At 35.8% G+C, this 23,005-nt stretch overlaps 1 protein-coding gene across 2 annotated transcripts in view; it reads right to left on the reverse strand.

The window, feature by feature from the left end:
• Nucleotides 1-23,005, reverse strand: part of CDH13 (cadherin 13) — a 504,987-nt gene that overhangs the window by 242,926 nt on the left and 239,056 nt on the right. For both annotated transcript variants that reach the window (XM_040614995.1, XM_040614994.1), the window contains exon 5: nucleotides 22,521-22,673. In XM_040614995.1, coding sequence (XP_040470929.1) covers nucleotides 22,521-22,673 — 153 coding nt within the window. The remainder of the gene's footprint in view (nucleotides 1-22,520; nucleotides 22,674-23,005) is intronic.

The following is a 23,005-nucleotide window of genomic DNA, read 5'->3' on the forward strand; positions in this document are numbered from 1 at the left end:
ATGATCCATACGAGAATTCATTGCCTTTCTACTCAATTAAAACCCCAAGTTACAACAAGGAAACAAAACCAAAGTCCAAATTAAACATGTCAAACTTTTTTTTTGTTAGAGTTTCTGAGAAAGGAAAATAGAGCTAGGGGAGCTGAAAAGCATCAGGACTTCATGGAGTCCCAAAATGTGGCAATAGGGAAACTTCTACTGCTTGGTGGAAGCATATGGCAAAACATGGGAACTTCTTAGCAACCGCTTCTTATACCACACTGTGTCATCAGATGTGAGTCAAGAAATTGGCTCATCCTCTTGAAGTTCACTGAAGACCTTCCCATACAGGATTTATTGGCAGCTTGGATATTACTTCAAGCTTTTTGTAAACCACCTGGTTTAATCTTAACATCAGAGGGCTGGGGATTTTATTTATGAAACTTTTAAAAGTTTTGCTGGGCCCATAGCAGCGAAGTATATTTTACATCCCATCTGCTTTAATTCTTGTTTCCTCCTCACAAGAAACTATTCTGGTAACAATTGCACTTGGGCAGAAGTTGAAGCCAGGAAATGCAATAAATGAATATGCTGGAAAATACAGAAATGAGGAGCATGATCACATCTATTTCACTGCAAAAGCCCGAGAAAATTACACTTGTATTTTTTTTTCTACAAAAATATTAAAGAATTATTTTATAGTCAGAAAAAAAAGAAAAATACTTCACTGAGTAGTTCTGAGAGAAGAAAGGGGAAAAACAAATACTAGTTAATACAGCCAGTTTAGAAGAGCAGAATTCAACTTTAAACACTATCAAGTATTTCCACTTTTTTATTAATAAAAGCAGAATGGTATATTCCATCGCATGTTACATTCTTTGGTGGTCCATTATGCCATCCTTTTGACAGCTACTTCCATTTATAGTGTTGTACAAAGTCCTGTTAATATTCTACAAAGTTGTAACAAATGAAAAAGTAGCAAACACTCTCCTTTATCTAATAAGAGTTGTTCTATTTTCAACAGCACTCAGAACCTCTGAACGTGCCTTTCTTCCTAGTCAGATTCCTTGAATTTTTTCTGCAAATGGCTTGTTAAAGACATGCATTTTTTGTAATGATTCATAATTTAAATCAAAGCTGAACTAAATTTGAGAGTAGAGAAAGATTCTGGAACATACACTGTACTGTAACTGTCCCACTTTTGCACAAAATGAGATCAGCCCTTTGTGCCTTTAATATCTGTGGTATTTCTTCCACCCCCCACCCCCCCCCCCACCCCCCCCCCCACCCCCCATACATGAACAGAAGCATTGATAATTAATTCCTCCTTGCAAGACTGGATGTTACATCGCACAGTATATTCAGTCTCAGTATAATTTCAAATCTGCAGACTTCAAAGCATCACAGAATCCTATCATCAGTACCATTGTCCTTAGGTCTCCCACAAGTTTCAGAATTTGATCACAAAATTTATATTTCAGTGGTCTCTACTGGGTTCCACCACTGCTTCTTCTAACACAAGGTATTTGCAGCATTAATTTTACTGCCACTGACAGGATTTCTGTTTTCCTAGGTGCTTTTTTTCCCATAAATTCTAACTACCAGTCTCCTTACTTGAATTCCCAAAATACAGTTCCTCAAACCCCTAAAGATCATAAAATATTTCAGCATTGATTGTTTACTGCACTTTTAAATAAAAGTTATCTCACACATCCTTATATTCTAGGAAATCAGAAGTGGACTCCTTATAATAGAGATTTTTTGCCAAATCAGAGATGCTTACAAATACTTAGTGGAAAGCTCCATCCCTCCTCTCCCATAGTAGCTAATTTTTTTCTATTGTAACTTGACTGCTCATATATACTGGTCCTAATCAAGTCATATATGCTTTATTTGCTTACAAGAAGCATATTAAAAAAACCCACAGTTTTCACTGGCTGTCCCTCAGATGAGATTACAATCCAGAAGAAAGCCAATATTATTTCCAAGCGATGGGTTACATGGTGGGGCCTGTGGAAGGTAGTCATTCTACAGACACCCAAAGCACAGTTTTAAAAACATGGAGAGTCACAGAGGATAAGTTAGAACAGGCTTTAATCAAAGTCTAATGCAGATGGAATGAAACTGAGCCCCTCACCTTCCAAAGAAGCTTTAAAGAATTTATCTACTACCATATAGACATCAGCTCGCTCTACAGAGATCAGTTGTTTCGTTACCTCATGCGTTGGATCCAGCATCACCCAAAGATTTAAAGCAAAACTGCCCTACTTACTCTTCTAATTGAGTATACAGAAATACTTGGACTGACAAGGACAAAAGCTGTCTTTTATTAGATGCACCTATGACCCAGTACGATGCCTCTCTAACTAAAGAAAAAATTAACCGAACCAAAACCCAGATCTGCTGGTTGTGATAAATTAAACAAAAAACATTTGAATACAAATTTACTCCTCACCCACTTGTCCAGTTTTAGTACTTAGCGAAGAAAAAACTCGTTGTACTTTTTGAACGATGACAGCTTTTTCACCTTGGTCTTTATTCACTTTTGAGACAGATTTTAACGTTAAGCAAAATCGTACAATGAACGAACTTCTTGGCTTTAGGGAAATTTGCAAGTTTATTCATTATCAGGGTTTTTTTCCTGTTCCTTATTTTAGATTATTGCCCTGCTGTATGATATGTCTAAAGCAAAGTAGTACATCTTACCAGTGTTTTCTGAAAATTAAAAATCTTGATACCATGCTAATTAATTTCCACAGGGAAAACAGTTTACTTTAGCAAAAAGATTAATGAAAAATATTGCAGAAGACAAAATTCCGTTAGGCAGCCACAATGCCAAATTCCTCTCATTGGAATTGATTTGACTATGCTATCTGTTACTGAAACATTCTGCCTTGTTCAGGCTATTTAGCTTTATAGAATAAAGAATTGAGGAAAATGCTGGCCCACAATAGATAATGATAATGGAAGAAAGTGTTAGCCTACTTAAAACTGATGAAAAGCAGTAATTTTACTGCATCACCTTCTCAGCATAAGGAGCATTTTCAAATACAGCATTATTTGTTCATCTATATTATTTAGAATAATGTTTACCAGTCTTGCATTAACCTGGTCATATCAAAATGCCCGATTTGTACATGGAACCATAAAGTACTTGAAAACAAGCAGTTCATATTTCATTGCTTTTTTTATATTTGGACAGTTCTAAACAAGCCATGCAAAGGAAAAAATACATGAGGAAACAAAGAAAATTAACCAGCCCATTTATACTCCCACATTTATGCAACTACCTCACTCAGTTGCAGAAAAGAACCATCTGGAAAACTTCTGGGACATGGAAAAACAGGACAAATTTTATTATTTTTAATGCAAAATTCCTTATGCTTTTTAAGGTGAAAGAATATATTTTTAATATTTGAGTAATGTAAGTCAGAACTTTCTTCTATCATTTAATCACAAAGCTAGACAACTTGCCACTTTATTTCTTGGCAAGGTAACTCATTGCTTTCCCATTTAACATAAAGATAACTACATTTTAACCACAAATACGTGTCCAGTCTCCATATGTTCTATCAAAGTGTGGATGCTAAATTTCAGACTAGTCCTTGATCATACTTAAAAGCATTCTGGATCAAAGGGTAAATAGATGAGCCATTACATTTCATGTCAGCCAAATGCCAAAACTTTGGAAACTGTAACAGGCTGTATGGATAACGAGAAGCTTAGACTAATTATGAAACAACAAAGAGAAACATTTCATTTTTAAAGGTACTAGATCACATATATGTGCCCCCTGATGTGTTAACTAACATCAGCTGCTCAGCCTGGAGGTCAATATAATTCATATTTCCCTGGATACACATAATTCCTGTTAATGTCAGAGACTTTTGGGCATGATCAGTGAAAAGTAAATAGTGTGATGTCTGCTAGAAAGTAACCACAAAATTAGATTTAAGAGGGACCCAAGTTCAAGTATCATACCATGGTATCCCCTGTAGTCAATCAGTTTTAAGGGTCTTGCATTGGAATAGAATATCGATGAAACACGGAGTGCAAGAGACAGAAAAACACAGGAATATTAATTGAATTAGAAGCTGACCTCATGATATTAGATATTCCCAAGTGTTTCATAATAATGCAATAAGCAACAAAGAACAAAAATAGAATTTGAAAACACAAGTTCAGCAGTAGGAGCAGTGGGGAGCCAAAACAACTGATATTTTGGTGACCATGCGGTACCAGACTGACCTCATCCTTTCTGCTGTAAGGGTAACTCAATGAGCAAGCGGCTATCCTCCTACTTATAGTTGAAGCCTCCTGTAACACCCATTGAGAATGCTAGAATAACAAAGTCACAGTGCTTGTGCTTCTTGAAACAATCCTGAAATAATCTTTATTATTCAATAGGATAAAATGCTTGTATTGATCCAATATATAAGCTGGGACAGCTCAAAATTCATTTTATCTTTCCTCCAAACAACAAATTTACATCTGGCTTCTCTAAAACACTTTGCTGGGCTTCCCCAAGAAACATACTGGTAATTTCTAACATCTTACAAGCAGATCTTAAAAGCAGTACAACACAAACCTGTATTAAGTCGTTAGCTATAAATTTTCCTCTGAACTAAAACCTATACATTTCATTTAGAAGTTGATCTTAATAAATATTGAAAAATGTATTAAGACACAGGACTTAGACCCATGGGCTTCATTATATATTTTTGTCTTCTGCATGTAATAAAGAAGCAGTAATGGTGTTTTGCACCTCGTACCACTCACACAGAGTTACACAACACTACACAATGCCATGACAGAAGGAGAAAGTCTGCTGTTTCCAAAAGAAATACTCAAGTGAGAGGCAAAGGTAAGTGATGGCTAAGAAATTCATAAGAACTGAAGATAAATAAGTGTTGACCAAAAGGACAGCAGCAACTTGGGAAAGACCAACTTGCCCAAAGTTTCATTATAGGAATAGCTTGAATTTAATCCAATGGAAGGAAATCCAGTGGGTGCCCGGTAGTAGAGATAATAGCAGCTTCATTTGCAATTTACAGGAAGTACACAGTATTTTGCACTAACAGAAAAGCTGGAAGAGATGTTAAGACTGAGAAAGGCTTGGCCATGGCAAGTGTATGTGGAGCAAGCAGAAAAGAAGACAGTGTTGGGCAGAAGGATGGTTGCATTGCCTGTTAACAGAAAAGGGGGAAGAGCAATGTGTATTTCCGACGTGGCAGTGAGACATCCAGGAGGACACGTCAAATAAAAGGGTTTTGATATAAAACTTCATTAAGATAGAGGTCAGGATAGAGACGGAGCTGTCAGTGTATACATAATTGGAAACTACAGGAGCAGGCAAGGGGTGCAGAGCAAAAGAAGGTGAGGACAGGCCAGAGAAAACCCCACAGAAAGGACATTCATCAGAAGAGATGCTTACAGATGAAACAGAGATAAGACGCAACTAGAAAAAAACTGGATTCATGAAAGATGAGGAAACTGAGATTTTCTTATCAAAGTACAATGGACAATGTAAAAAATAGTATACTTCTCTTAAGGTAAACTAGAATTTTCTTCTCCTATTTTACTAGCACTCTCGTAAAGTCAATGCTTTCCTTAACAAAGTGGTTGGAAACATCACACATGACGTTTATATTGTGATATAATGAACCAACCCAAATTTTGTCAAGCTTTTTAAAAATAAACACATTTCTACATGCTTACTCAGGATGAAATCATTCAGTGATGTGAATACAATCATAGTGCATTTCCAAAGTGTCAATATGAGGCACAGTAATTGAAAGCACCATTTAAATAACAATAATATGGATATGAAACATGTACCTGTAGTTTATAACAACATGATGTGCTCTATACGATTAACTTTTAATTAACTCCAATTTTGCCACAATTAAACTCAATTAGAGCGGAATGTCTGACATTGCAATTAGCCGTATATAAACACCCCAGTTGGTGTCACATTGAATTAATGTCTCCTGATGGTGGACTCTCTTTCCAAGGATAATGGATTTACCACCATCAGACTGTTAATTGGACCTGGCATCTCATGTGTATGTATCTGAGACGCAACACCAGAACTTAAGTTTCCTGAACAACTGTGCTTGTCAGATCTACACAGATTTCAAATGCAAAGAGTCAAATTCTTTACTGCACTGTACATTCTGTAATCATTCCCATATAGAAAAGCTCTTAAAAATTTGAACATTCCATTTTTTACATCCCAAATTTTACATTGACTTTTCTACTCACTAGCTTGTCAACAATGAAAATTATTATACAGCAAAAAATATAACAACATAGGAAAAGAAATCATGTCTGTTAGTAAGCACTACATTTAACACAATAAATCATGTCTTGTTAGCAGAGTTTATTTTGAATTTCTATTTCTTTCCTTTTCCATATTAGAAGTTCAACCCTATCTCATGAACAGTCCTACTGAAATTATTGGGGTTTGGCTTAATATACTACAGTCTCAATGGGAAGCAGTTAGACAACATTAGTCTCAGATCAGTATCAGAATGTTGATGCAATTATGCTACCCCTAAGATAGATATTAAGATAACAATTAAGATAGGTATTAAGATAACAATACCTATCACTCCATTGTCAACCTCACCACTGTTGAGCAATGTGTGCATGACAAACAACTTGGCATTAGTCATAGAATACAACATTTACTACTAGTTAAGTGCACTAGTATCCGACCTTAAGCAGCAAGTCTGTGAGATTAAGGTGACAGCATCAGAAAACTGATCCTAACACCTTTAAGAAAATGGTTATTTAAATACTCTGATCTCCCCAACAGCTGTTAGAAAAAAGTTACAACCAAATTAACACAACAGACAAGTGAAACTAAAATACTGGCTTCACAAGGGAAAAAAATGAGCATTTGCTTCCCTGCACATTTAACCCTAAAAAAGCTGTAGAAAACATATATAAACCCCAGAAAACTGGAAGATAATATACCACATCTTTTAAAGAGCTAAATCTCATTTCACGAGATTAGAATCTAAAAATCTAACACTAAGTGAAAACAATGGGAAGTAGAGTCACTGAAATACTCAGTGCTTTGGGGTTTTGTATTTTGAAAAAGATACATTTCAGCTCCAGTTTGTAAAGAACGTCTGGCTTCTTTTCCTTCCATCCTAATTCCTCCATTTCATTCCTGTTTAGGATAAAGCAAATAGCCTGTGCAGAAGCTAGTAACTCCTCCATGCTACTCACATAGGACAAGTTCTGTGTTACGAAAAGGAAAACATTCTCATTAATAAGCAGTTTTAATAAGTCTAGCTTAAAATTATGCTTACACGTTTCATACCTATGTCCTCACATTCTCTGTGAAAAGATAAAAGAAAATTGACCTGTTGGATATACCTTACCATAATTAAATGCTTCTCAAAAGTTTTGGGATTCGGAGCAGAATGCATAATTGATTCAAATCATACCTTTTTTACATTTGCCATAAAATACCTTAATTTATGGTGCTGAACAGCAAAAATTAAAATTGAGTGGCTAATATCAGCACATTAGCTTCTCAGATGATCCAAACGACAATATCAGCAGGAGCAAAGGATCCTTCAACACAGCTGTATGTTTGAGTCACTACTGATATTATATGAGTAGCAGCATATACTAAATCACTGAAACTACTTCTTTGGGGATTTGAATATGCTCTTGAAATCTGCAGGCTATGGTGATTAAAATATGCACATTTTGCAAGAACACAGAGATCAAAATGTCAAGTTCTGTGGTCATTTCCAACAACATTGGACAATCACATATACAGACTGAAAGGGAAAAACGATGAGAGATTGAGTAAGTGATGAAAATATGTCAGAAAGACATTAATAAATATTCTAACACAGCCCAGAACAAAACATAAGGAAGGAAGAAAGGGAGAAACCTCATAACAGAGTAGGAAAACACTGCCGGTATTGGGAATAAACATGTTCATAAAATCCTTGGCATTTTATCTGTCATCGGGGAAGGTTCTGTTTAAATCTCAAATGCAGATGTGTATGCCTGAAGTATTCCTTGAGACTGCTACAGCAAAGCATACATCAATACACTGTAAATAATAATTGCAATTGAATCGACAATGCCCACACTGTCATTTTAAATACCTTGAGCAGAGTCTGTTGAGGGAAATAAAATAAAATTATAAGCTGCTGATGGCATTTATTTATAATTATTTTTACTGCATCACATATTCAATATTTTGAAAAAGCAATGGAATTTCCTCTGTAAACCAAAAAACTGTGAAAAATATACTGTATCTTTTTTGTTTACTAATTGCTATTATTCTAAGAGTCTGATTTACAAATAAAAAAAAGGTTATTGAAAATAGTTTTTACTCACCATGCAAACTTTGTCAAAAGCCTGTAAACTGACTGTTATACTTTGGGGAGATGACTTGAAGCCTTTCTAAGAGATACAATTTTGCCTTTAATTGCAATTTGAACTCAGAATTCAACTAATCAATTCACTAGTCCCACTCACTAGAATTTAGGAGACACCTTGCTTTTCATATTTGAGCCTGGGTATATCAGCAGAAAATTGACATGGGAAATTATTTATACACTTGCATCTACAAGTTCAAAGCGTGTTGTAGAGGTAGTAAGCACAGCATTGATCAAAGCTACCAATAAAGAAATGGAGTGAAATTAAATGCATACCCTCAAACATCTAAATTCCTTTAAAACATTTTCTTTAATACATTGGAAACAGGTTTAACAGGAACTGAGTATTGGTATCGTTAGATGACTTGGTACCTTAAAATTAATAGTGAACATTAATTTTGCAATTTAAAACCTGACCACATGCACTGTGTTTTTCAGGTTGATGTATTGTTAATATATTAAAGATTGCAAATGCAGTTACAGTCTCCTACTTCTGTACTGCCACATCTGTGTTCTGCAAAGCTGAATGACAAGCAAATTACATGTTTGGAGAATCAGTTTGCTGGCTCTTCAAGCCCATAAACATAGCAGATTGTGCTTTAATTTTGCTGGTTTCACGTACAGCAGATCCATGATTCAATAAGGTCAGCATCATTAGATACATCCTGCAGAGCACAGTAAATGCCCAGAACAAATTTTCACAACCCAAGGTTTGAACTTAGAAATGCTTTAGGCTGACAAGTACCAAAATTGCTGGGTTTTCTCCAAGTCTCCATTGGAAGCTCTAGATTTCTGACTGAGACAAAGATTGCAGCCATCTCCAAGGAAAAACTCCAGTTTCTGGGAATAAGGCCTTCAGATCTGTGAATCCCAAGACTGTTGAATGAAACTCAGTCTCTCCTTATAAGTGGGGGATAACTGTCACACTGATCATGGGAAAAATAGAAGCTCATACAAAATGGCAAACCAATAGGGTATTCTTCCATATCAAATGCTTGCTTTCCTCTTCAGAGGGGAAAATGCAAAATACAGTAAAGTTGCACAGCATTTAGGGATTATATGTATTTTTTAGAATAATGTCTTTACTTTTTTGTTGTCCTCTACACTAGATTTCCCTAGCAGCAAGGAAAAAAATTGAAGTTTTTAAAAATTGCTTTAGATAACAAGAAAAATTGGTAGTTTAAAACTGTCATGATTTTCCTCCCTCTAAGTAGTAAATCATAATCCTGTTATTTAACTATATTAAACCTTCTAAAACTACTGGAAATACAACAGCAGCACGTTGCTTTATTTGTTTGTATCCACAAATAAAATCTGCAATCTGTATTCATATCACCTGTGTATTATGTATATATAATACATTTAAGAAATACATATAACAACAGAGCCTTAAATAGATAATAGTTATTTTCAATGCATTGCATTCAGATCTCTGAATTACCATTATGCAAAATAAATATTAAGAAGAATGTCAGAGCAGAGGTTGGGAAGAATTCTGCAAAGATGAACTATCTCTATTTTGCAAATTTAAACTGCAAATACAACTGCATAGCAGGGTACACTATATAAACATGAGCTAATGACAAAAACTAGAAGAAATATTTCTCCAAGCCTCTGATACATATTACCATTTCAGATAAAGGTTTTCTTGCTCCATACCACCTTCTCCAATATTTTACCCATGTCTTCTCCTACTCAGAAGCCTTTACTCCCAAGTGGACTGTTTTATGACCCTCTACATTTTAGTGTTAGACTTTAGGAAAGATTGAAGTAAAACATTTACCAGCCCTTACTCCTGTTGCCAGCAGCCTAACAACTTTAGACAAACTGTTTCAAAGCCAATACAAATGCTCTGAGAGAAAAAATGTCCTTATGGGGTAACTTCGAAAGGATCAGGATTACAGTACACAAACTTCTAGTCACACACCTGCACCATGAGTTTTGCCAGTAGCTACTGAGACCTGTTCTATCCTCTAAAGAAAAACTACAAAGCCACTCATAACAAAAAGATACATTATGTGAGTTTAAACATACGGTGGTTTACATCAACTGATATAACCAAATTATCTAGTGAAAAATCTTAGAATAAAGTCACATCTCTGGTTAATGAGCCTCTAGAAAAAATAATATCAAGAAATTCACATAAATATAGCTTCATTTTAAGGAACACGTCTAATTAAGAAATAATTAGTAATGACCTGAGTAAACCAGGACAAATACAGCAAGACTCTTATCATTTACACGTTATCAAAATGATGCCAAGTAAAATTTCCATAATATGAGAAGTCTTTTCACATAATGATCTCTAAATATTTATAACTATAGTCCCCCCCCTACACCTCTCTCTCATCTCCTATTATGCATTGGAAAAGATTTAAAGAAGGAAAAAGGTGAACACAGAAAAATCACCTGTTTCTATGAATGTCTTCACCACAAAAGACTAATAAGGGAAAAAAGAAGATTCTTACAGCTCTGCTTGTAAAGTGTAGCATTGCCAACTCACACATTTTTATGAGTTTCATTAGTTAGCAGGTTTTCTTGAAGTTCCACCTATTGAGTTTCGTCATATTTTCATTTCGCAGAGATAAATATATAAGCGCCAAAAATAACTCGAAAGGTCAGATGATGTGGCTCAAAAAAGTCCAGATTAAAAGGGACTCAATGCATAAATCAAACTCAGGCAAATTTTGGGGCTCTGATACATTTTAAATTCTTGGGACAGGTAACATCTTAGATGGTGAGAGTCGGATCCCTAACGTTCAGCGTGACTGAAGCCTCCACAAATAACTTAGAAATACTGTAATTAAGAAATAATGATAGTGCACTAGCGATTTCATGCTGTGAAGCATGGAAACAAGATTTCCATTTGACTGCAACAGAAGTGAGATTTGAGCAGAATAGACAAAGTAGTTGTATATAAAACTGTTAAAATATGCTAAGGTTTATGATATCACACATTTGTGTTTATGCTCTGATGTATACTTTTGGACATATTGGTAGGTATTTAATCAAAGTATAGCAGAAAAGCAACCTGCATGCACACCATATATGCAGACTGAAGTGCAGCTGTATTTTTTTGATTTTTGAAGTGCATTGATACACAAATTAGTCCCTTTTTGTTTGATTGGTAAATGTTATCAGTCAGAACTACAGTCACAAAACATACATTTTCTTAGATTTTATTTCTTGTAAACGCTACAGAGTTCACCTGTGATGCAAGAGAAAAATGGATTCTCTTTATGCTCATGCAGCATGAGTCAATTTGTTAGCTTCAGTATAGCTACAGGGCCAAATTATGCTGCTAGCTATACCCATGGCAAACTACTCAAAAATACTTAATTACCATCAATGTGGTAACAGAGACACAGTTGATATATTCCGAGGAAGGGGGGGGGGGGGGGGGGGGGGGGGGGGGGGAGAGTCGACCCATAAAGGGTTCTAATTTTATTTCCACACATGAAAATATAAAGTTTTACTATCACCCACCCACAGCTGGTCATCTGCCTCATCTACAGACCTGAGAAACAGATGAATCCTGCAGTGGACTTAAAATACAACAGTCAAAAATGTCAATAATGGAGACTTTATGTTCAATACTGCCATTTTTCCACAAAGTCCGTTACAGACATAGAGAAAATACATAACAATGAACATGCCATAGTAGGGGCCCTATGAAGCAAGCGCATCATATTAGGGCTCCTGAACCTTGGTGCAAGAAAAAGCAGATGCAGAAAGGCTGTATTTTTAAGGTAACTTAACTGCACATTCAACTGTACCATGATATTTAAATGATGAGATTTCTTGTAGCCTAATCCCCCTAATGAAGTTTAAAAAAATGCACAATGGAACAGAATCCAGAAATTGAATCATTAAAGTATGCTTATTTCTTAATTTTATACAAATTCTTTTTACACATTTTGCAAAAATGTCATGCCACACCACATTAAAACTTAACTTTGCATAAAAATCACTAACCTGGTTAGTGTTTTTGCCACAAACACATGCATATACAGCTTTAAAACATGGCCCATTATCCTACAACAATTTTACAGAGATCAAGTATTAAAACCACAGTTCTGAAGTCACAGAACTAATTACTATGTAAGGTGTTCTATAATACAGCTCCCATTCAGAGGCTGGCCCCTTTTGAGCAGACTGAACTTCGTTGTTGACAGAATTATGTATTAGAATATTTTTTAATAACGTAAATTATAGCAATTTCTAGCCATTCATATACTTCTTAAATGAATATCCATAATTTGATGGAAGAGAAACACAGTCTAAAAAGCATTAAAAATGGACACACCTCCTCAATTTTCCAATTACATTTCTTAGTATCACATGCCAACTACCTAGGCTCTTCCACAAAAATTGAAGAAAAGATCATGTATTAAGTAATCCAAAGTCAAGGGTTTCCAGAACATAGGTTTACTTACGAACACAGCAGATTAGAATGGATAAAGCAGTACAGCTTTTATGAAGACAGTGGAAGGGTTCTATATAATAATAAAACCAATTTATGCTTAGATGATGGTTATGCATACCCCTAGCAACGCTGTTTATAAAGAGCATGAAACAGGTCAGTATGTCTGAATAAGGAATTGCAGAGAGTATAGGGAGAGTGTAAGTGAATGACATAAAACATCAAGACAGACAGGGGGAGCAGAAAGGTTATAGAATGAAGTTAAAAGCACAAGGAGAAAAAAAAGATGTGAGAAGGTGGAAAATGAAAAGAAGATTGTAGGCGAAGATAAGACAGGTAATATGATTTTTTTCAGGTACATAAAGAACAAGAGGTCAGAAAGGAGACAGCAGGTCCTCTAGCTACAGACAGGAAATTATTTACAAAAAAATATAATGAATTCATTGCCTTAGTTCCCAAAAAAAGAAAGAAAAAAAAATATCGTTATTACAGACCAAACCTCAGTTTTCATTTTAAAAAACGTATAGATTGTTATGGACTCACATTTACAAGATGAAGAACTAGCTATAGAAACCAAGGTCTTTCCAGCAATCAGAATATTAAGATTGTGGTGGGTTGACCTTGGCTGGATGTCAGGTGCCCACCAAGCCACTTTTTCACTCCCTTCCTTGGCAGAACAGGGAGAGGGGGAGAAAATAAGATGAAAGAGAAAGAGAGTTTAATGAAGCAACAGCAAAAGTCACATGCAGTGAAGCAAAGCAATACAAAAGATGTTATTCTCTACTTCCCGAACATCAGCAGGTGATGTTTGGCCACTTCCCAGGAAGCAGGGCTTCAGTAAGCATAGCAGTCGCTCCAGAAGACAAATGCCATAAATAACGCATGTCCCATTCCCCCACACCGTATTTCTCTCAGCTTTTACATTTGGGCAGACATCATATGGTATGGAATATCCCATTAGTCGATTTGGGTCAGCTGTCCAGGCTACGTCCCCTCCCAGGATCTTGCCTACTGGGAAGAAGGCGAAGGGGGGGAGGGTTGGAGAGGCAGCCTTGGTGCTGTGCGAGCACCCATGTTATCACCACCTTTCCAGCTACCAGCTCAAGCTCCACGCTGTGAGGGTTGTGATGGGGCTCAGCCAGACCCAATACAAAGATTCTAAACTTTGACCAAATATCTAAATAAGACAGACTTCTTTCTTTATTGGGAGAAGCAAGAGATATGGAGATTTGAGCAACCAAACTTCAAAAAGTATGTATTATAGTCTGAATGTTAATAATGCATTAGGAAAAGCTTAAAGTAGTGCTGCAAAATAACAAGCAAGGCCAGATCTCCAAAACTTTGACTTGAGTCACAGGAAAGGTACTTTAATTCAAAATACACACTGCAAGATTTTTTCAGGCTTAGTAAAATATTAAGAAGCTCAGAACTTGTACACTTTTTGCAGAAAAAAAAACCAACCGAAAAATACATCCCTAATAAGAGATGAAAATAGGACCTTCCTTGCCATTCATAAAGACAAGATTAATAGTTTCTGCTTAATCTATAGTTAGTTGTCAGAATGCTAATATATCAAAATGGGTTTGAGTAAGGTTTTTGAGCAGATTTCCTTTACCAAGATGTTTGACTCACACCAACCAAAAAAAAAAAAAAAAAAAAAAGTAAAATATTTCCATCTTCCTTCTAAACTTCTAAGCTGCACCTTTGCGTACCTGAGCATAATCAGGCACATCTAGTAAACCGCAGACAAAACCTGTGACAAATTGTACACAGTTGGGAAACACAAAGTTAATGGGTATACAGATTGAAGCTGTAGGAGCCCACATAGTCTTTCCCTCCCCTTTGCTCAGACCTGACATGCTCTTGCTAGAAAGACATAAAACACCAACAGCCTCTGTGAAACTGTCACGTCCATCACTGCATAAGGCTGTGAAAAATTATAAACATTTGCAAGGCAAATGCTTACTATAGAGAAACTTGAGGTGTGGGGAAAGGGCAAAGTACCTTCCTAGGTATTTATGCTGCACCTAGAACAGTGAGCCTTCAAGCAAGTTATTTTGAGGGTTGCTATAATACAAATAGACATGGAAAGGAAACGAACTGATCATGCTGAAGAGTGAAGAAGTATCATGATGATATTTAAATGCCTTAAAATGCAATTAATATGTAATAGCAAAAGTAGTTTCACAGGCTATTAACATAATATGACAAAAACATTATTATTCTTGTTTTACTGAACACATCATTATTCTTTCTAGGAATTGTGTTCTATTAGAAAATAATAATAATAATAAGCCAAACAAACAAAACAACCATGAAAACAATTTTTATGTCATTTGTTACTGTCTCAGTAAACTCCCAATTTTTCTTTATTTCTAACTGCTGTGCATTTCTACCTCCCACTCTTCAATGAGAAAATACTAATTTTGCCTGGAGTTTGGAGTTTGCATTATTTTCAACATGGAAATCCAAGCCCACTACCTTGCCTTGACAGTTATAACTTATAAACAAACCTTTGCTGATTTTTCCCTTTAATGAAACTTCACTCTGTTCCTCCTACAAATGACATGATGGTGCTGTTGAACAGCAGGAATGTCAAAGCCATGAAAGCAGTTATATCTAAGAATAAAGCATATACCCTCCAACAAAACTAACTGTTGACTTTTGTATGCTTTCCACATAAATGATATGAGGATTCTAGTGGCTTCTGAAATGAATCACAGTACCCTGCTGTTATATCATAACATTAAGATCTACAGTATGTATTGAATAGACTACAGTAAAAATGAACAAGATATGGTAAACTAGAGAGTTTATATAAAGTAGATATCTTGTTCCCCCAAGACAAAATGGGAGAATATACATAAAAATAACATGAATTTTAACTTCATTTCATGTCAGGTTTTCTTTTTATCCCATTGACCAACCTTAGGAGAAAAAGAGATATTTCCAGTAGCTGGAAATTCCATTTATATCCCAGCTGTGCAAGCAATTATTTAAAATATACTACTAAGGAATATGACTCTATAAAATTTATATGCTCAAATATTTGATTTATGCAAAGTTATGGTTACCATCCTGTTTTTAACCTTGGTAAACAATCAATGCCAAAAAGTTCCCTGGGAATTCAGAAGTCTGTCCATAAAGATCTCACTGAAGGATCTACACCTTTGCTTCTACTGGGTTTGTTCCTGTTACTACATTTCTGCTCCCAGGTTTGATGACATACCTGTTAACACTTAATCTTGCACTTCATAATCTCAACAGAAAAGAAAAAAAAAAAACCAAAACCGATTCAAGAAATACTAATTATCTTTTAACAAACCACACCTGTTTTTCTCCAGTTTTTTGTCATCCTAATAAAAGTCTTTCTATGTCTAAATGCCTTTGTTACAAAAGAACAGGAAGCAACAATTTTTTGACTAATCCATGACTTTCAGTTTTTAGATGAAAAGTGGGATTTTTTAGGTTGGTAGATACATTTACTTCATCCTTTCCCCACACGAGTAAAGAGTGCTAAGTCATGAACAATCGCGTCAGAAACAAAGTTCAATACCAAGCCAGTATTGTCAGAACAAAGAACAAGTTTCCATAAGATTCGTAGAATCCTCTGTAGTATAATGCTATTTTATGGACAGAATGCTTTATTAGAGATTACAGACAGCAACAGTCGCTTGATGAGAGATAAAGAGACATACAGAGCCTCATATCAAGAACCTTAAATTCATTCAAGGCATCTCAGCCAGGCTACACTGAGAAGTTGCACTGGAATAAAGGTGTTGCTGAGGGATGAGATTTGTGTAACTGATGGAGTTCTTTCCCAGTAACAGAACTTGTGTGATCACATGAACACTACATCAGCCTCACACACCATCAACAGAAATGAAACTTTGCTGCTCCAAAAATTTTGGCCACAGTGAAAGTTTCACAAAGAACATTAACAACAGAGCAATGTTACCCCCAGAGCAGACTATCGTAACTTCTGGCATTTTGATCTTCAAGATTTGTTGAAGTAGAAGGGATTCCGATATAAAAGTAGAGTTGATCTCTTCTTCCTATATGAAAACGCCTATATGGGAATAATGCCAGTTAAACTGAGTTTCAACTATGAATTGACCAATTTCTGATGCTAAGCCTGATGCTGTGCTAACATAGGTTTGCAGAAATTACAGTCTGTGACTATTATATGAACAGAGTGCGACTGCTGAGACATAAGTCTCTGTGATAGGTTAAGATTATTATGTCTACCTTCGGATATGGAGCATCCTGCAGTTCCTTCATGTGCAGCCATGACAGAGGAAATTCAGTGTTTTTTCAAGAGGCTTCTCATGTTTTTTTCAGAACCTACCTAGAGCAAATCATTATTTTTAGCATTCATAGTGATGATTTTTCCTCTTTTGCATAGGCGTTATCATCAGCTTGCTTACTGAAAAGTCCATGTAGGGATAGTTAAATTTCAAGTAATGCTGCCAGGCAACAACCTAATGGCAGTTTCTCAGTCAGTGTTCATTTTTCTATCTGTAGTCAAAATATGGAATTAATTCAAAACAGTCCTCTCTGAATTTACCTGGTAATGTATATTAATTAATTAATGTATATATATTAATTATTAATTAATTAATGTATATGTAAACTTATCAATATAAAGGAAAAAACCCCTAACAAAACATCTCAAGTATTCTCTACATACACATATGTAACACAAGCTACAGAGATCATTTTCACTGCCAGAATTTTCAGCTTTATGTCAGTTGATGTAACTACAGCTCATTTATATGAATCAGTTTCCAGCTTATTAATAACAAATCCAGTACCTGCACAAGAACTCTTCCCCACCCCCACCCCCAGTGATTTTTTCTTTCTTTTCTCCTTGTTAAAATATCAGGATTCCTCCCTGAAATCTTGTACTCACTCATTATCCCAAGTTTTGTTTTTTTTTACAAGGTCTAACACACACAGTTTGGTCTTATTGCTGATGCTTAGATTAAATCAAGCACATTTTATTGCAATTGAAACCTCTACAAGACCAAACCCCTCCTGCCTTCAAAGGCTGAGTGCCTTTTTTTTTTTTTTTTTTCGGGATACTAGTGGGACATGACTGAAGTCTGACATTCCCATCAACTGGTTTCATCTCAGGTCAGAGCAGATCACTTACACTTCAGACAATTCTGCCACTACAGACAACCCAGATTAAAATACATTTTATACCTATCTTGAAGTTAGAAGCAAGTTTGTGGTTTTCCCTCTCAAAGAGAAGCATGCTTCTGTGTGCTGGCTATGCATCTCCACACCACATGGGGCAGAGATTGAATACCAGGTATGATAAATGATTCTGGAAAGGATGTGGCTGCACTAAAGTGGACTTACACAGAAGACAAATTTGCTCCTCTTACAGGATAATTTACAGCTGTTCACTTCTAGTTTTTTGCTACAGTATTACTTTCAAGTATCTGCAAAAATGCATTCAAGTACTTAAAAATCTTTCTCACAAAATACTCCTTGGGTAGTTTTCCTTATGATTGGGAAGCATTCCATTATTTGTTCCATATTTAACATAGAAAAAGAGTCCATTAGGACTGCATCATCATCTTAAATATATGCCTCTGTCACAGAAACAACAGTTTCATGTAACCTAAACTGAAGCAGTTCACACTAGAGATTTGATTGCTGTTGATTGGTCTGAATTCTTTATCTTGTTCTCAGTCTACCTGTTATCCAACACGTAAAAACAGTACTACATAGAATGAATACTTCTAATTTGCTTTTCAGGCCTGTTAACATAAGTTTTCTAAATATCTCTGTCTGTCACTACCAGTTGCAAGGTGTCCTTTCACAGAATTGTGATCTGTCATTATAAGAAAATCTGAAAGCTGATTTCACACCTCTGCTTGTTAAGTATTTTCTAAAGCAAATAAAGCTCTTTACCTAAAAAGTAATTAAAACTAACTCTTCATTAACAGTCCAAATTGCCTAGGTAAATTTGGTCACAGCTTTAATTTGCCCACTGTCGCTGAATAGTTTTATCAAGCTTCCTCATTTCATGCTTGCAAAAAATCACTTTCTGATTATTTCTCTTCCACACATATTTACACTTGGCAAGCGGTTATGAAAAAGTCCATCAACGATGGCAACATCCTTTAAAATCTCGAGACTCAATTGAAAGTCCCCTATTGACCAGATGGCTCTTTGCCACTGATGCTTAAGAGGTTACAGAACTGAATTTTACTGCTGCAGGGATTACATGCAGTGATAAGTGACGGGAAACAAGTTTATAGAACTTCAGGCTTTGTCCTGTATCCAAGGAATGTCTAACCAAAATTTGATGCATTAACTGCAAAAAGTTAATAGAATATTGTTCCCAGTTCTTCTGAGCCTATCTAACTTCGAGTAAAGAACAAAACATAGTTCTTTTACTTCACAGTTTTTGTCATCTTGGTCATGGTAATCGATATATGCAACTCTTCCTGCTTTTACTTGCACGAAAGCATTCTGCTTACAAATACATCATCTACATAAATGTGAGGTTTTGAAAATGAGCTCAGTGTTTTTAATTAACAGATTACCCTATAACCACTGTTTTTCAGGCAGTCTTCACTGGCTCTGTATCTGAAATGTTGTTTCCCAGTGCACTAGTGTTTTATCAACACTTAGCACAGACTACCAACTTCATTGGAATCCTTTTGTTCTGTTTCTGCAGATCTTTTTAGAAGCACTTGATTTTTTTGCTAAAAAATGCAACTGAAAACTCATTAATAATTCTGCTCTGTTGGAATCAGAAAAGATTATGGATCTGAAGTGACTCTAGAATTGCAATAGATATCGGCAATTTTTGGATGGTAGGTACCTCAATGATTTGGACTAGAAACTCCATCTTAAGTCTCCCCACCCAGTTCCTTCATTTGTTTTTAAACATCTGCATTTTTCAACACTAATAAATGGTTTGCTATTGCATTTTCTGAAATTTCCAACTGGTCTTATTTATTCAAATCTTGAGAGAAAATGAAAGACAATATTTTTGAGAGCATATTTGTACAACCAAACACCTTTTGCTCCCACTAAATATGGGCTGTAGGCTACCTGCTTATCTCACCAAGCCAGAAGCAATTCAATAATATGTCCATATTCTGCTTAAGCCCCTTCTTCAGAGCATCATTTAGTAGTTTCATCAACAGGCTGTAGCAAGCCCCAAAATAAAACCATTCAAAGTAATTCCACTGGTTTACTCTGACCCCGGGAACTCCTATCAGGATGTTCTTTATCAAACCTCTTTAGAAGAAAAAAGGAATTACTACACAGTTTTGCCTTTCTGTGCTGGGCATAACAACATCCTTACATCCTCTTGATGTTCTTCATAAACAGCTTTCACTTAAAACTGAAGCTGACTGACATTCTTTGACCTTAAAGCAGGCATCCCACAAAGTTACCCGGACAAGCACACCAGAAGCATCTACTTTTTTTCCCTTGGTAAACACAATTTCATTGGCATAGTTCTATACACATAAGAAAAAAATAATACTAATGGCTAATCTCAATGTAGTGGCTTTTGGACTTTTGCTGTGTCACCCAGTCTCCAAATGTGCAGGAGAAAAAGGGCAGCAAAAAGCAGAATTTCAAACACTTAATGAAAACAACTACAACACATTTTTAGATTAAATATTCTTAGCTAATTTAAAACATTTTGTGATACATGGATAGTAAACTCTGCAAAGTTCTACGAAATACTGCAATCACAAAAGCTCTATTTTTTGCCCTATAAATATTTTTTTAGTTCTTATCCTGAGTGTACATGAACTAGGCATAGAAAATAAATCAGTGCTCATGCACAGCACCCTCTCTGTGTAGCTGGAAGGATTCAAACAGATTTCATGTTTTTATTCTTGCCCCACCACTGATAGTACGATGACTTGCAAAGAACTTGTATTTTTTCATGGAGATCTATCTATTCTTTCCTTGTTTGTCCTTTGCTTTGAACTTTGTCTTTTAAGGCATCAATACTGGGCAGGGGGGAGCTACAACAAAACCAGAAAACAGAAACGCTTGAGAGAAATTTAAGGGTCTTTCAGGTAATTCATCTTTCCATGCACCAAGGAAATCAGAGGGAAAATCCTGCTGCCTTCCTGACACCACGATACATCTTTATTGGAAAACAATGGGCTGGATTCAAAGGCAGGCTAATCAGATTGAGGGTTCTCCTACATAACTTTTTCAACTACATTTTGCACAACAGGATGCCACTGAGCATGCTGAGCAGAGTGCTATATAACAGGTTAGAAAGCACTACAGCCTATAAGGATATGCATTCACATTCCTCTGGATAATCTACCACACTGCACTATTTGTATATAACTTTCATTGCTTCAAAAAGGCTCCTCTAGGGAAATGTTTTTGCCTTAATTTAAGTGTATACTTTGTCAGATCATAGGAGGGCCATTTGTGGTTTGATGCATTAGGTTGAAAAGACTACTATGATTTTCCAGTAAAAAAATATGCAAGGTGTATACTGAATACATTAAAGTTGAAAGCCACTGATAAAATAAGAAACAGCTGGTAAATGAAGACAAGGAACAGTGTTAAAAAGAGAAACTGCAATGTTTTCCTTTTAAGAAGGACATCAGTAACTACCATAAATCCTATGCGAGTGGTTAACATACATTTCACTGTAGACCCGGATGAGAAATAGATGTTTAAGTGTTGAAAACCAACATATGATAAATTTTAACAGTACTGTTTGAGCAAGTATGACTAGTCATCTAACTGACAAACTCTTCCAGAGGAGGAAAGAAACAGCATTGAAAGTACAAGTAGTGATTACTACGCTGCGGAAGACAAAACATAGCAGTCAGGGATGGCAGTCAGAACTGCCACCAGAGCCTGTGCCACCCACATCAGCTGGAGTGCTGTGTGCTCACTGCTCACACGAGGATACAGAGGTCAGTCCCCCATGCTGTGGCAGAAGTGGCAAGATGCAAATGTACTAACCATTTCATGTTTTGAATTCTGCTGCTCATCTGTATTGAAGTGGTCAGACACAACTTATCTGATTGTACATTTCAAGAGCTAGAATGAAAACATGAATTGACAGATCTTCTATTTATACTATGCACTTCAGGACATTGTGGTGCAGCTACTTTGCAGATTTCAGAGATCATTTATTAGAATTTCAACGGGGAGAAACACAGCATTTATTGACAAGTAAAGGCATCTTTAGCAAAATCTTTGTAGAAGACTTACATTTGACAGAGATTTATCTGCTAATATTTTCATATTAACAGAATCTTCTTTATCTCTGCTAAAAGATACACATTACTAAAAATGGAGTTGAATAGTATATTCCATTGACAGCTTCATAACAAAAAAGAAGTATAACCATGTAGTACCTTAGTAGCAACTTCCTGAAAAAAATCTTCTTTTGTCCAAACATAATTTTGTATTCACAATTCAAATGCATACAAGATGTTCAGACAGTATTTTGACTAAAGATAAATGACAGAAATTACATGCAGAAAGCAGAGTAGAGTTTCGATTGCATGTAAAAATAAACACATTTACCATTTCCAAAGGACAAATGCTTCTTTGGGGAATTTTATAGGACAGCACCTGCAATTTAGTCTTCAATAACTGCAGCCCTTTCAAAAGCAAATACGCATTCAAAAAATATATGTTTTCAACACAGAGGCAGAGATCATTTAGCTATGAGTACTCACCTCATAATTGGCAATTGCTTCTCTATCAAGGGCTCGGGTCACGGAGACATCCCCACTGATTTCATTGATTCTAAAAATTCCTTTTGGATCTTGATCTACTCCCTTTCCAGAGAGTCGAAACTTTGCTCCCTCTGTCCCTTCACTTCTGATGACCTGCGAAGCAGAAAACCAGAAGTTACAGACCATATTATAAAAATTTTAAAAATCATTATGAAACTACATAAGCCATTTCAATCTTTTCCCTAATGATGAGGTATATTCCCTGCCAATAATATATAACTATAAAATATAGTTCATTATAATAATGTAACATATAACCATAAATTATTGTTTCAGTCATTCAGAAAACGCTGTACAATTCTTATGTTAAACTCTGGAAAAGTTACTCATGTACTTAGCTGGTTCCCAGCCTATCTTTACTATCTTCTATTTCACTGCTTAAAGTTTCTATTATCCTATTGCTACTGTATTCGTTCTACGTCTAG

The sequence above is a fragment of the Falco naumanni genome, chromosome 15 (assembly GCF_017639655.2).
Source record: "Falco naumanni isolate bFalNau1 chromosome 15, bFalNau1.pat, whole genome shotgun sequence".
Classification (NCBI taxonomy): domain Eukaryota; kingdom Metazoa; phylum Chordata; class Aves; order Falconiformes; family Falconidae; genus Falco; species Falco naumanni.